This window comes from Hyperolius riggenbachi, chromosome 10 (assembly GCF_040937935.1).
Source record: "Hyperolius riggenbachi isolate aHypRig1 chromosome 10, aHypRig1.pri, whole genome shotgun sequence".
In the NCBI taxonomy this organism is placed as follows: Eukaryota; Metazoa; Chordata; class Amphibia; order Anura; family Hyperoliidae; genus Hyperolius; species Hyperolius riggenbachi.
In genome coordinates, this window is record NC_090655.1 from 234,134,773 (window position 1) to 234,149,025 (window position 14,253).

Genomic DNA, 14,253 nt, shown 5'->3' on the forward strand with positions numbered 1-14,253 from the left:
ATATGTCTTCTACCTGCATGAGACATTTCGTGAGATTCAGACGTTGCTAACGGCCATGGCTGCGATTTATGTACGCCACCATCACTACCATTGAAATAGCCCAAATAAACAGGTTTTTGTGACCCTAGGCTATGACCTCTTCGGCCTAGGGGCCCGAAACTCACCAGTCATGCTCCCCCTAAGGGTCCCTACAATGCTAGAAAATTTGGTACTGCTGAGCCATTGCCCTTTGAAAAGATGTGAGATTTTGGAAAGTGAAATAGGGAGGCAATGAAATCCTATGGGGGATTTTACCAATTTTGGACCCCTGTAACTCTGGTTTGCAGAGATGTAGGGACCCCATCTTTGGAATCCAAGTCTAACAATATGTCTTCTACCTGCATGAGACATTTTGTGAAATTCAGACGTTGCTAACGGCCATAGCTGCGATTTATGTACGTCACCATCACTACCATTGAAATAGCCCAAATAAACAGGTTTTTGTGACCCTAGGCTATGACCTCTTTGGCCTAGGGGCCCGAAACTCACCAGTCATGTTCCCCCTAAGGGTCCCTACAATGCTAGAAAATTTGGTACTGCTGAGTAATTGCCCTTTGAAAAGATGTGAGATTTTAGAACTGTAAATAGGAGGCCCAATGAAAGCCTATGGGGGATTTTACCAAATTTGGAGCCCTGTAACTCTGGTTTGCAGAGATGTAGGGAACCCATCTTTGGAGCCCAAGTCTAACAATATGTCTTCTACCTGCATGACACATTTCGTGAGATTCAGACGTTGCTAACGGCCATTGCTGCGATTTATGTACGTCAGACTCGCCACCATTGAAATTGCCCAAATAGGTTTTGTGACCCTAGGCTATGACCTCTTCGGCCTAGGACTGCATTGAACGCGACTCACGCATTGTGCGCATTCTGGACAACACCAATTACTGGGTTTATACCCTTCTGGATCCACGGTACAAACACAATGTTCCAAAACTGCTTGAAGAAAGAGCCAGACAGGTCAAAATGGAAGAATACCAGCAGGCCCTTGTGGAGACTTTAGAGAGGAGATTGACATCCTCCCCCTCCTCTAGCCAGTTGTACGCCGACAGACTGACTTCCGCAAACCCAGGACGACCAGGAGGGCAGCAAACAACACAAGCCGCAGCTAGTGCCCAAAAGGGAATGGTATCGGCAGTGTCCTTTGAGTGGGAAAATTTTCTGACACCCATGTAGCAGCACACAGAACAGCAAGCGTGCAGATCCACCTCCAACACCGATCGCCTGGAGAAGATGGTCAAGGACTACATGTCAGATGGCGTAGCTGTGTTGAACAATCCATCTGCACCCTTCAACTATTGGGTATCGAAGCTAGACACCTGGCACAAACTGGCAATGTACGCAATAGAGGTGCTGGCTTGCCCGGCAGCCAGCGTTATGTCGGAACGCTGTTTCAGTGCTGCCGGAGGCATCGTCACAGATCGGCGGCGTATCCGCCTCTCCACAGAAAATGCAGACCGTCTGACTCAAATTAAAATGAATCAATCCTGGATTGGAAACGACTACGCAACACTCCCGGACCCCAACCAAGTAACATGAACAATGAACATCTGTGATGGGTTAGCGTTTCCGGTCCCTGTTTATTGAACCTCTCATCTGTATTACATTTATGACTGCATGGCGACAAAATGCAAATTGCTATCCGCACGCTTCTTGTCCTCATGCAAGGCCTGGGTTGTTGTGTCTCAAAGCGTGGCCTTCTCCTCCTGCGCCACCCTCCTCCTGTTCCATCACGTGTGCTGCTGCTGGGTTAGCGTTACCGGTCCCTTTTCCTGGAACCTCTTATATGTATTACATTTATGACTGCATGCCGACAAAAAGCATGTTACCTGTGCAAAGAAAACAGACATTTCCCGCATTTAAAAGACAGTTTTCCCTTTGAAACTTTAAAATCGATTTTCTCAAAAACTATAAGCTCTTTTTGCTAATTTTTTTTCCCTCTTGTACCCACTCCCAAGGTGCACATACCCTGTAAATTTGGGGTATGTAGCATGTAAGGAGGCTTTACAAAGCACAAAAGTTCGGGTCCCCATTGACTTCCATTATGTTCGGAGTTCGGGTCGAACACCCGAACATCGCGGCCATGTTCGGCCTGTTCGGCCCGAACCCGAACATCTAGATGTTCGCCCAACACTACAGAGAGGGAGGAAACAACAGGGAGTTTAAAGTAGCAAAAAGATGCCGGGGGTTGGATCCTTGTGCTCCAACGACCTTATTGAAGTATTCCTGCTTCGCATCGACAAGGGCAGTGTGGTACTGCAGCAGGTTAGCCTTGTACTGTAGGAAATCCTGGTTGAATCGAGTTTTCCTCCATTTCAGTTCAGTGGCACGTGTTACCCTCTGGGGGTTGGGAGTATTAGTAGTGCGCCAGGGCGCAGGGGGTTAGGGGGGCGGTTGCGGCGGAACATTGGGGGAGCAGCTTCCTCTCAGGCTGATAAGAGGGTTTGATGATACTGAGCTGCAGCAAGATTAGGACAGGTTAGGGTTGGGAGAATGGAGGGGTCAGCAAGGACACTAGGGTTGAGCTTACGTAGTTGACGCTGCCATCGACCAGGTGGGTGGGCGGGTAGTTTGGAGGTGCCTTCCGTGAGGAGGTTGAAGGTGAGAAGGTGATGGGGTCATCAACATTTTTAAAATGTAGGATGGAGAAAAACAGGATTCTGGAGAGGAGAAAGAGATTGAGGAGTAGACTACAAGGGAGGTAAATATTAGGTTTGTATGTTTATTTTGACTTTTAATTTTCAGTTCAGGTTTTCTTTAAAGGAGAACTGTAGTGAGAGGGATATGGAGGCTGCCATATTTATTTCCTTTTAAGCAATACCAGTTGCCTGGCAGCCCTGCTGGTCTATTTGGCTGAAGAAGTGTCTAAATCACACCAGGAACAAGCATGCAGTTAATCTTGTCATATCTGTCTAATTTGTCAGAAACACCTGATCTCCTGCATGCTTGTTCAGGGCCTATGGCTGAAAGTATTAGAGGTAGAGGATTGGCTGAATAGCCAGGCAACTGGTATTGCTTAAAAGGAAATAAATATGGCAGCCTCCATATACCTCTCACTACAGTTCTCCTTTAAGGGCAGGCAGTCAAATATGGTAGATGGTATAATATGTAAGTACCGAAATGACATTGTGGGCGGCGCCTCTGGGGGTCAGTAACAAAACTATATATATCTGTAAAGTGCTGTAAAATATGTCAGATGTACTGCATATACCTATACAGTAAATATAAAACCGATAAATATAAAGTGATGTCTCTATGGAAAAACAGTGTTGCAGTTTGTATTTTCTCCACAAGATGGCAGCTACAGTTACGGCAGGCATCTACATGGTAAAAGCGTGTTGTGTGCCTTCATATCCAATAGTAGATAGAGGGCAGACTGGAGGGGGCGGGGTTTACATGCAGGAAATGAGAAACAGCGAAGAGGCTGTACGGGTAACAGAGCAGGTACAGTAATAAGAAATTATTTTATATTTACATGCAAACAATAGGTGTATGTATAAGGTAACTATTACAGATGAGAAAACTGTTTGTCCAGTGAGCAAATTCCACCTCTACGGGAAGGAGAGTTTGAAGGACCTGAGCTGCAACTTTTCAGGGAGATAAACTGGTTTAGGAGCAGCCAATTGAACTTACAGCTGCTTAGTTACTCAGACCAATGGAACTGAATGTGTGTGTGCTCAAAAATTGACTACTATGTAAATTCAATTTTCCAAATGTCCTCCATAGTGTATCCCCTCTTGCCTGTGTCCTCTGTAGTGTGTGCATAGTGTGTCCCAGCATCCCTATATTCCCTACAGTGTGCCCCAGCATCCCTATATTTCCCATAGTGTGCCCCAGCTTCCCAGTATCCCCATAGTGTGCCCCAGCTTCCCAGTATCATACATAGTGTGTCCCAGCTTCCCATTCCCAGTATCATATATAGTGTGTCCCAGCTTCCCATTCCCAGTATCATACATAGTGTGTCCCAGCATCCCTATATTCCCCATAGTGTGCCCCAGCTTCCCAGTATCATCCGTAGTGTGTCCCAGTGTCCCCATAGTGTGTCCCAGCTTCCCAGTATCATACATAGTGTGTCCCAGTATCCCCCATAGTGTGCCCCAGCTTCCCAGTATCATACATAGTGTGTCCCAGTATCCCCATAGTGTGCCCCAGCTTCCCAGTATCATACATAGTGTGTCCCAGTATCCCCATAGTGTGCCCCAGCTTCCCAGTATCATACATAGTGTGTCCCAGTATCCCCATAGTGTGCCCCAGCTTCCCAGTATCATCCGTAGTGTGTCCCAGTATCCCCATAGTGTGCCCCAGCTTCCCAGTATCATCCGTAGTGTGTCCCAGTATCCCCATAGTGTTCCCCAGTATCATCCGTAGTGTGCCCTCCATAGTGTGCCCCCGGTTCCCAGTATCGTCTTTCATAGTGTGTCCCAGCCAGGGGTGGCTCCAGGATTTTTTTAATGAGGGTTCTGGATCCAGTGCTGGGGTAGCTGCCGACCTGCAACGTGTGCTGCAACAAAAATGGACGTGTCCATGGACTGAAAAATGGACATGGTAATGGTCATGGGCAGGGCCAAATGAACTTAGCAGCTGTGTAATTCACAGACAGTGGACATCAGCAGCACTATATATAGCCCGAGGTGTCTCCAGTATAGGTAGTCAGGTGTAAGTGCACCCAGTATAGATAGCCAGATGCCCCCAGTATAGGTGGCCTGGTATAAGTGCCCTCTATATAGGTAGCCAGGTATAGCTGCCCCCAGTATAGGCAGGCAATGACCCGCCTCGCCTGCCCACACTTATATTAGCACCTTGATGGCACCAGCACCTTCACCCGCCACAGTGTTTTTCATAGTATGTCCCAGTGTCCTACATAATGTGCCCCAGTATTCCCCATCGTGTGTCCTGTGTAGCGTGTCCCAGCTTCCCAGTCTCCTATGTAGTGTGTCCAAGCTTCCCAGTGTCCTATGTAGTGTGCCCCAGCTTCCCAGTGTCCTATGTAGTGTGCCCCAATTTTCCAGTGTCCTATATAGTGTGCCCCAGCTTCCCAGTGTCCTATATAGTGTGTCCCAGCTTCCCAGTGTCCTATGTAGTTTGCCCCAGCTTCCCAGTGTCCTATGTAGTGTGTCCCAGCTTCCCAGTGTCCTATGTAGTGTGTCCCAGCTTCCCAGTGTCCTATGTAGTGTGTCCCAGCTTCCCAGTGTCCTATGCAGTGTGTCCCAGCTTCCCAGTGTCCTATATAGTGTGTCCCAGCTTCCCAGTGTCCTATGTAGTGTGTCCCAGCTTCCCAGTGTCCTATGTAGTGTGTCCCAGCTTCCCAGTGTCCTATATAGTGTGTCCCAGCTTCCCAGTGTCCTATGTAGTGTGTCCCAGCTTCCCAGTGTCTTATATAGTGTGTCCCAGCTTCCCAGTGTCCTATGTAGTGTGCCCCAGCTTCCCAGTGTCCTATGTAGTGTGTGCCAGCTTCCCAGTGTCCTATGTAGTGTGCCCCAGCTTCCCAGTGCCCTATGTAGTGTGTCCCAGCTTCCCAGTGTCCTATATAGTGTGTCCCAGCTTCCCAGTATCCTATGTAGTGTGTCCCAGCTTCCCAGTGTCCTATGTAGTGTGTCCCAGCTTCCCAGTGTCCTATGTAGTGTGTCCCAGCTTCCCAGTGTCCTATGTAGTGTGTCCCAGCTTCCCAGTGTCCTGTGTAGTGTGTCCCAGCTTCCCAGTGTCCTGTGTAGTGTGTCCCAGCTTCCCAGTGTCCTATGTAGTGTGTCCCAGCTTCCCAGTGTCCTATGTAGTGTGTCCCAGCTTCCCAGTGTCCTATGTAGTGTGTCCCAGCTTCCCAGTGTCCTATGTAGTGTGTCCCAGCTTCCCAGTGTCTTATGTAGTGTGTCCCAGCTTCCCAGTGTCCTATGTAGTGTGTCCCAGCTACCCAGTGTCCTATGTAGTGTGTCCCAGCTTCCCAGTGTCCTATGTAGTGTGTCCCAGCTTCCCAGTGTCCTATGTAGTGTGTCCCAGCTTCCCAGTGTCCTATGTAGTGTGTCCCAGCTTCCCAGTGTCCTATGTAGTGTGTCCCAGCTTCCCAGTGTCTTATGTAGTGTGTCCCAGCTTCCCAGTGTCCTATGTAGTGTGTCCCAGCTACCCAGTGTCCTATGTAGTGTGTCCCAGCTTCCCAGTGTCCTATGTAGTGTGTCCCAGCTTCCCAGTGTCCTATGTAGTGTGTCCCAGCTTCCCAGTGTCCTATGTAGTGTGTCCAAGCTTCCCTGTGTCCTATGTAGTGTGTCCTAATTTTCCAGTGTGATTAAGCTCCCAGTGATTCCTAAATAAATATGTGATTAATGCTGCACTCCCCCATCCATGCTGCCTTTACGAAATCAACAGCCAGCAACATTTTTTGTGATTTGTGATGTTTCACTTTCCATTCCCGGTGTTGCCGTGGTGACCTGCTCTGGGTTTGCCTTTATCTGGTGACAAGGTTTCCCTCCAGTGCGCTCCACCTGTGTTTTTCTCAGTATTGGCTGTCATTCACCCTAATATGAGAATGCTGTCCTGCACTGCTTGTTACACACTGTATATTGGGCAATAACTGATCACGGCTGTCTTTCATCTGTAATGACACCCAGGAAAATAGCATCCATGCTCATTGCTATAGTGTGAGGAGTATGTGGGAGCATGGAATATGGAAACTCCTTAAAGGGAACCTGAAGTGAAAGGGACATGGAGGCTGACATATTTAATTCCTTTTAAAGTGTACGTTAAGGGAAAAATGGAGCCCTTACTGGATACTTGCCTTGGGACAGGGGAAGCCACCCACGCAGTAGCATGGACCCCCTCTGGCTTGGCTTATTCCGCCAGTGCCCAAGTTACTGAACAGGCACAGAGCACCACGCTTCAGGGGTCTTGTCACTATGTAGCTCTGGCTGAGGAGAATGGGGGAGTCTCTTTAGAATCCAGAGGCTTCCCCTCCCGAGGGAAGTATCAAAGATATTGCATTGCAAACCTCACAGGTTTGCTTCAAGCAATACATATTGCATGGGTGTCCTGCTAATCCTCTGTCTCTAATACTTTAACCCTTTGGGGACTGGTTGCCGAATCCCCCTTAAGGACCAGGCCATTTTACATGCGGGGGGTGGCAGGCAGCTGGATTTCCAGTCTAGCTGGCTGGCCATGGTGTCCTTCTTGTGGCCAGGTGTCCTCCCTGTAGCCAGCAGCCTTTACTCACCTCCCAGGCTCCGCCGATGAGCAGCTGTGGACCCCTCCACTCTGGCCAGCATCCCCGCTCATACTGCCACTAAATTCAGTGTCGCGGCTTGATGACGTCATCAAGCCAGGTCAGAGTGAGCGGGGATGCCAGCCAGAGTGGAGAGAAGCGCCGATCGCCGGGGAACGTCAGGAAGGTGAGTGGATCCTCTTCTTCCCCTCCTACCGCCACCGCTGCCTATTGTGATCACTACAATCTGCCGGCAGTGATCAAGTGATCAGGAGCCAATTGTGATGGCTCCTGATCACTGAGGGGAGATGTCAGCTGTCATATGACACACTTGAATCAGGTGTGCACAATCGGAGCAGAAATGGCAGGCGTAATTCCTACGCCGCATCAGGCTTAGACAACCACAAGTGTGGTGTAGGATTTACCTACAGCAGTCCAGAAAAGGTTAAGCCATAGACCTTAAACAAGCAATTCTGATCAGGTGCTCTGAATAAAGTCTGACTAGATCAGCCACATGCTTGATTCAAGTGTGTGATTTAGATACTACTGATGCCAGAAGATCAACAGGACTGCCAGGCAACTGTTTAAAAGACAATATATATGTCAGCATCTATATACCTCTCACTATAACGAATGAGATGCATTTGGGGTGATTGGATCTTTCTTTATGTATAGCAATTACAGATCTGGAGCTGATGGAGATAGTGGAAAGATAACATATTCAGGTATACAGATGCAGCTAGAAGAAATGGGAGAATATAATTGAAGGTGCGACAGAGACACCCCGCTAGTAAGATAGAGATATATTTCAATACAAATTAGCTGCTTAATCTTCCTAGTCTGTGAACCTAAATGAAGAAGGGAAGAGGTCTAAGAGCAGAGCCTTGTGCTACACCAACAGGGAGAAGATGGAGTAAGGTGTTACACTGCAAATGACAGACACTAATAGGCCATCTCATTCATGCAGTTGTAAAAACCTTTGAAATATTTTGTCACTAAATAAATCTAAAATGATAATCATGTTAATGGACAAACTTGTCTTGTGCTTCAGTATAAATAAACTTCTCTATGAAGATGAGAGTGCAGGGAATACATTCTTGAATATGTGTCATTATTTATCACAGTTCAGATATTTGTCACTTTATTATCAATCTACAGAAGGAACCTTCCTGTACCGATCACATGACCACATAAGTGATGATGGAAGAGAACCAGAGTCGCATGTCTGAGAGGATATGTCAGGATGCCCCTGTCTGTTTCTCCATGGAGGAGGGGCAGTATTCAGAAGGACAACAGGACCTCTGCAAAGACACCATGATGAAGATTCAGCCACTCCTCACATTCCCGGGTAAGAGGAGATGTTAATTTCTTGTAAAGGAAAGAGCAATTCAAAGGGTTCATCTAGACCCCCATTACGTGATGAACTTATAGCAACAATGTATTCAGTCAGTGTGTGTGTTTCCTACAGACGGATCCAGTAACAGAAACCCACCAGAGACATGTACAGGTCCTCTTTATTCCCAGGATTGTCCTCCTGAAGATCACATCATGCTCAACCATTATCAGGTATTTGGAACCTACCAGTATAAAATCAATATTTTTCTGCACTATTTACTTTGCTCATGAGGATTTTGTGTAAAACTATTTTTTAATCTTGTGAGTTTAGTTTGAAGGAACGACTACAGTTAAAGTTGAGTTTAAAAAAGAAGAGATGAATGTGAGTGTTGACCAGCATTCTCTGGACAAGGATGAATTCATGGAAGTAGGTAAAGAGGAAGAAGAGACATATGGGATGAGTGCTCAGCAGCTCACGGAAAACAGTATCATAGTGGCGACAATTAAAGATGAGGAGGAAAAGCCATGTGTGCGGGGTGATCAGCAGTCTACAGAGGAGAGTAAAATGGTGAGGACAATTAAAGAAGAAGAAGAAGAAGCGTATGAGAGGAGCGATCAGCTGCCTATGGAGGAGGGTGACATAATGGGGACCATTAAAAAGGAAGAAAAAGAAATGTATGAAAGAGATGATCAGCTGTCTACAGAGGAGGATGAAATTATGAGGATAATTAAAGTGGAAGATGACGAGGAATATGGGAACAGTGGCTGGAAGTCCATCAAGTATTGTGAAAGTGTGAAAACTATTAAAGAGGAAGAATTTTCAGTAGATATCTGCACAGGTAAATGTTATTCATCAAATTTTGCAGTATCTATTCCTATGTATAATATCATGTTTCCAACAAATGAGGAGGGGATACTGTACACCATATGAAAGGCCCATCTCCATTCCTCAGTATAACATCATAGTACCAACAAATGAGGAGGGGATACTGTACACCATATGAAAGGTCCATCTCCATTCCTCAGTATAACATCATAGCACCAACAAATGAGGAGGAGATACTGTACACCATATGAAAGGCCCATCTCCGTTCCTCAGTATAACATCATAGTACCAACAAATGAGGAGGAGATACTGTACACCATATGAAAGGCCCATCTCCGTTCCTCAGTATAACATCATAGTACCAACAAATGAGGAGGAGATACTGTACACCATATGAGAGGCCCATCTCCATTCCTCAGTATAACATAGTATCAACAAATGAGGATGCGATACTGTACACCATATGAAAGGCCCATCTCCATTCCTCAGTATAACATTATAGTACCAACAAATGAGGAGGAGATACTGTACATCATATGAAAGGCCCATCTCCATTCCTCAGTATAACATTATAGTGCCAACAAATGAGGAGGGGATACTGTACACCATATGAAAGGTCAATCTCCATTCCTCAGTATAACATCATAGCACCAACAAATGAGGAGGAGATACTGTACACCATATGAAAGGCCCATCTCCATTCCTCAGTATAACATCCATAGCACCAACAAATGAGGAGGGGATGCTGTACACCATATGAAAGGTCCATCTCCATTCCTCAGTTATAACATCATAGTACCAACAAATGAGGAGGAGATACTGTACACCATATGAAAGGCCCATCTCCATTCCTCAGTAGAACACCATAGTACCAACAAATGAGGAGGGGATACTGTACACCATATGAAAAGCCCATCTCCATTTCTCAGTATAACATCATAGCACCAACAAATGAGGAGGAGATACTGTACACCATATGAAAGGCCCATCTCCATTCCTCAGTATAACATCATAGTACCAACAAATGAGGAGATACTGTACACCATATGAAAGGCCCATCTCCATTCCTCAGTATAACATCATAGTACCAACAAATGAGGAGATACTGTACACCATATGAAAGGCCCATCTCCATTCCTCAGTATAACATCACAGTACCAACAAATGAGGAGGTGATACTGTACACCATATGAAAGGTCCATCTCCATTCCTCAGTATAACATCACAGTACCAACAAATGAGGAGGAGATACTGTACACCACATGAAAGGCCCATCTCCATTCCTCAGTATAACATCATGTTTCCAACAAATGAGGGGGGGGGATACTGTACACCATATGAAAGGTCCATCTCCATTCCTCAGTACAACATCATAGCCCCAACAAATGAGGAGGGGATACTGTACACCATATGAAAGGCCCATCTCCATTCCTCAGTATAACATCATAGCCCCAACAAATGAGGAGGGGATACTGTACACCATATGAAAGGCCCATCTCCATTCCTCAGTATAACATCATAGTACCAACAAATGAGGAGGAGATACTGTACACCATATGACAGACCCATCTCCATTCCTCAGTATAACACCATAGTACCAACAAATGAGGAGGGGATACTGTACACCATATGAAAGGCCCATCTCCATTCCTCAGTATAACATCATGTTTCCAACAAATGAGGAGGAGATACTGTACACCATATGAAAGATCCATCTCCATTCCTCAGTATAACATTGTAGTATCAACAAATGAAGAGATACTGTACACCATATAAAAGGCCCATCTCCATTATTTAGTAGAGCAACGTCATCTATGTATCCTTTTAGTGAATTTTGATATGACAGAGTTCAGTGACTTCTAGTCAAATGAACAAGATTCTTGACTGCAGGATATGAAATAGTAAAGTGAGTGTAACAGACATTTTCCTCCAGCAGGGAGATGCAGTTTCCAGAGTACCTCAGAGGGAAATCTTGGGTCACATTCAGAACCTGCAGAAGACAGCAACGTTGCACAGTTTACTTCAGGAGCAGACATGGTTACTGGGAACACAAATGAAAGGACAGTTAACAGAACAGCTCCCTCGATTGCTGGAGAGTCTTATGACAAACCCTTTTCATGCTCAGACTGTGGGATGTGCTTTAAATCAGAACTACAACTCCACAAACATCGAAACATTCAACCTGTACGAGGTGGAAACCCAACATGTCCTGAGTGTGGGAAATCATTCAGATCAAAGTCACACCTTGTTGATCACCTTAGAGTTCACACCGGTGAGAGACCCTATCCTTGTGCTGAGTGTGGGAAATCATTTAAAGCAGCAGGACAGCTTGCTGTACACCAAAGAATCCACACCGGTGAGAGGCCTTTTCATTGTTTCGAGTGTGGGAAATCATTTAGGTTAAAGTTTGAACTAGTCAGTCACCATAGAGTTCACCTTGGTGAGAGGCCTTATACTTGCACTGTATGTAGAAAATCATTCAAAACAAACTCCGATCTTCTTAAACATCAGCGAGTTCATGTCAGCGAGAGGCCCTTTGCTTGTTCTGAGTGTGAGAAGCCATTCAAATCCAAGTCGGATCTTCTCAAACACCAGAGAGTTCACACCAGTGAGAGGCCTTATTCTTGTTCTGAGTGTGAAAAGTCATATAAATCAAAGTCAGATCTACTTAATCACCAGAGAGTGCACACTGGAGAGAGGCCCTTTGTTTGCTCTGAGTGTGGGAAATCATTCAAAAAAAATTCAGAACTCGTTGTTCACCAGAGAGTTCACACCACAGAGAGGCCCTATGCTTGTTCTGAGTGTGGGAAGTCATTCAAAAGAAAGTCCGATCTTCCTAAACACAAGAAAGTTCACAGCAGTGAGAGGCCCTATGCTTGTCCTGAGTGTACAAAATCCTTTAAATCAGTGGCGGACCTTGGTGCCCATCAAAAAGTTCACATTGCTGAAAAGCCCTTTAACTGTCCTGAGTGTGGGAAATCCTATAGATCTAACACAGAACTTGTCAGTCACCAGAGAGTTCACACTAGTGAGTGGCCCTATGTCTGTTCTTTGTGTGATAAGTCATTTAAGTCAAACTCTGAACATCTTAGACATCAAAGAGTTCACACTGGTGAGAGACACTATCCTTGTCCTGAGTGTGGGAAAATATTTAAAAAGGCCTCACATCTCCTTAAACACCAGAGATTTCACACCAGTGAAAAGCCGTTTTCCTGTTCCAAGTGTGAGAAGTCATTCAAAACAAATTCTGAACTTGTTAATCACCAGAGAGTTCACACCACCGAGAGACCATATCCTTGTTCTGAGTGTGGGAAGTCATTCAAAGCAAAGGCAGATCTCATCAAACACCAGAGTGTTCACTCTAGTGAACGGCCCTATGGTTGTTCTGAGTGTGGGAAATCATTCAAAACATCAGCAGATCTGAGCACCCACCAAACAATTCATATTGGTGAGAGGCCCCATCATTGCTCTGAGTGTGGTAAGTCATTCAGATTAAAGACAATGCTTGCTATTCATCAGAGAGTCCACACTGGTGTGCGGCCCTATCACTGTTCTGAGTGTGGAAAGTCATTCAGATCACATCCAGGACTGGTTAGACACCAGAGAGGTCACACAGGTGAGTGGCCCTATCTTTGCCTTGCTTGTGGGAAGTCATTCAGGTCAAAGTCAGAACATGATAGGCACCAAAGAATTCACACGGGTGAGAGACCCTATCCTTGTACCGAGTGTGGGAAATCATTCAAAACAAGATCAGATGTTCTAAAACACCAGCGAGTTCACACCGGAGAGAGGCCCTTTCCTTGTTCTGAGTGTGGGAAATCATTCAAAACAAAGTCAGATCTTCTTATGCACCAGAAAGTCCACACCAGTGAAAGTCCCTATGCTTGTTCTGATTGTGGGAAATCTTTCAAAGTCAAGTCATATCTCATAAAACACCAGAAAGTTCACAACACATAAAACCCTCTTTTCATTAAATTGTTAAACCCCAGATGTTCTCTTTTTTATTCTGTTTTTCACAAAGGAAAAAGGGTCTTTTTCATATTCTGAGCATGAGACATCCTTCAAAAGAAACTGGAAACTCACATAGGTGAAAACCCTTTTTCCTGTTCTGAGTGTGGGAAATCATTTATGAACCAACCATATTCCCTTTTTGGACTGGTTGACATCCCCCAATCCTTCGGACAGTGTGAAAAGGGGGTTGTTAATCCGCAGGATGAGGGGGAACTTACCTGAGGTTTGAATATTGTGGAAATTGGTTAGGAACCTCTAAGAGATTTTTGGACTCTTGATAGGAAGTAACATATGAAGACACAAGACTTCAGTACAAATTGTAACTCCAAACTATGCTCAGAATTAAAACAAACCCAGGGTACAAACACAAGCTGTTTTCAGACTACATCCAGCATCCCTACATCGTGAGTCCTCAATGCGTGGATGAAAGCTTGATTTTCACTAATCAACATTTGCCTTGAAAGCACACCTGAACTGATAGGGATATGAAGGCTGTCATATGTATTTCCTTTTAAACAATTCAGCTTGCTTGTCTGTCCTGCTGAGCCTCTGTTCCTAATAATCTTTACCATAAACTCTGAACATCCATGCCTATCGCTGGCTCCCTGGTTCAAATCCCAGCCAGGTCAACCTCTGTAAGGAGTTTGTATGTTACTTCTGTGTTATCATGTTACCAGTGTCTGTGTGGGTTTCTTCCGGGCACTCCTTCCACATCCCAAAAACATACAGATAAGTTAATTGGCTTCCCCCTAAATTATGATACATGAACTACACAATATTTACATAGATATATGACTATGATAGGGATTAGATTGTGGGCCCCGCCGAGGGACAGTTAGTGACAAGACCATATACTCAG

At 45.4% G+C, this 14,253-nt stretch overlaps 1 protein-coding gene across 2 annotated transcripts; it reads left to right on the plus strand.

Annotated features, from left to right (window-relative positions):
• The first annotated feature begins 3,443 nt into the window (after positions 1-3,443).
• LOC137534832 (zinc finger protein 271-like) lies at positions 3,444-13,371 on the plus strand. 2 transcript variants are annotated; one of them, XM_068256494.1, is made up of 5 exons: positions 3,444-3,483; positions 8,381-8,570; positions 8,691-8,788; positions 8,889-9,396; positions 11,317-13,371. In XM_068256494.1, the coding sequence occupies exons 2-5, from the start codon at positions 8,420-8,422 to the stop codon at positions 13,338-13,340; spliced, it is 2,781 nt and encodes a 926-aa protein (XP_068112595.1). In that variant the 5' UTR covers positions 3,444-3,483; positions 8,381-8,419; the 3' UTR covers positions 13,341-13,371. The 2 variants fall into 2 exon arrangements, with proteins under 2 accessions (XP_068112595.1, XP_068112596.1); XM_068256495.1 differs by having other exon boundaries at positions 11,320-13,371.
• The last annotated feature ends 882 nt before the right edge of the window (positions 13,372-14,253 follow it).

Coding starts and splice junctions, on each gene's coding strand:
- LOC137534832 (XM_068256494.1), top strand. CDS start 8,420: ATGATGGAAGAGAACCAGAGTCGCATGTCTGAGAGGATATGTCAGGAT. Junction 8,571..8,690: donor GCCACTCCTCACATTCCCGG/GTAAGAGGAGAT, acceptor TGTTTCCTACAG/ACGGATCCAGTAACAGAAAC. Junction 8,789..8,888: donor TCATGCTCAACCATTATCAG/GTATTTGGAACC, acceptor TTGTGAGTTTAG/TTTGAAGGAACGACTACAGT.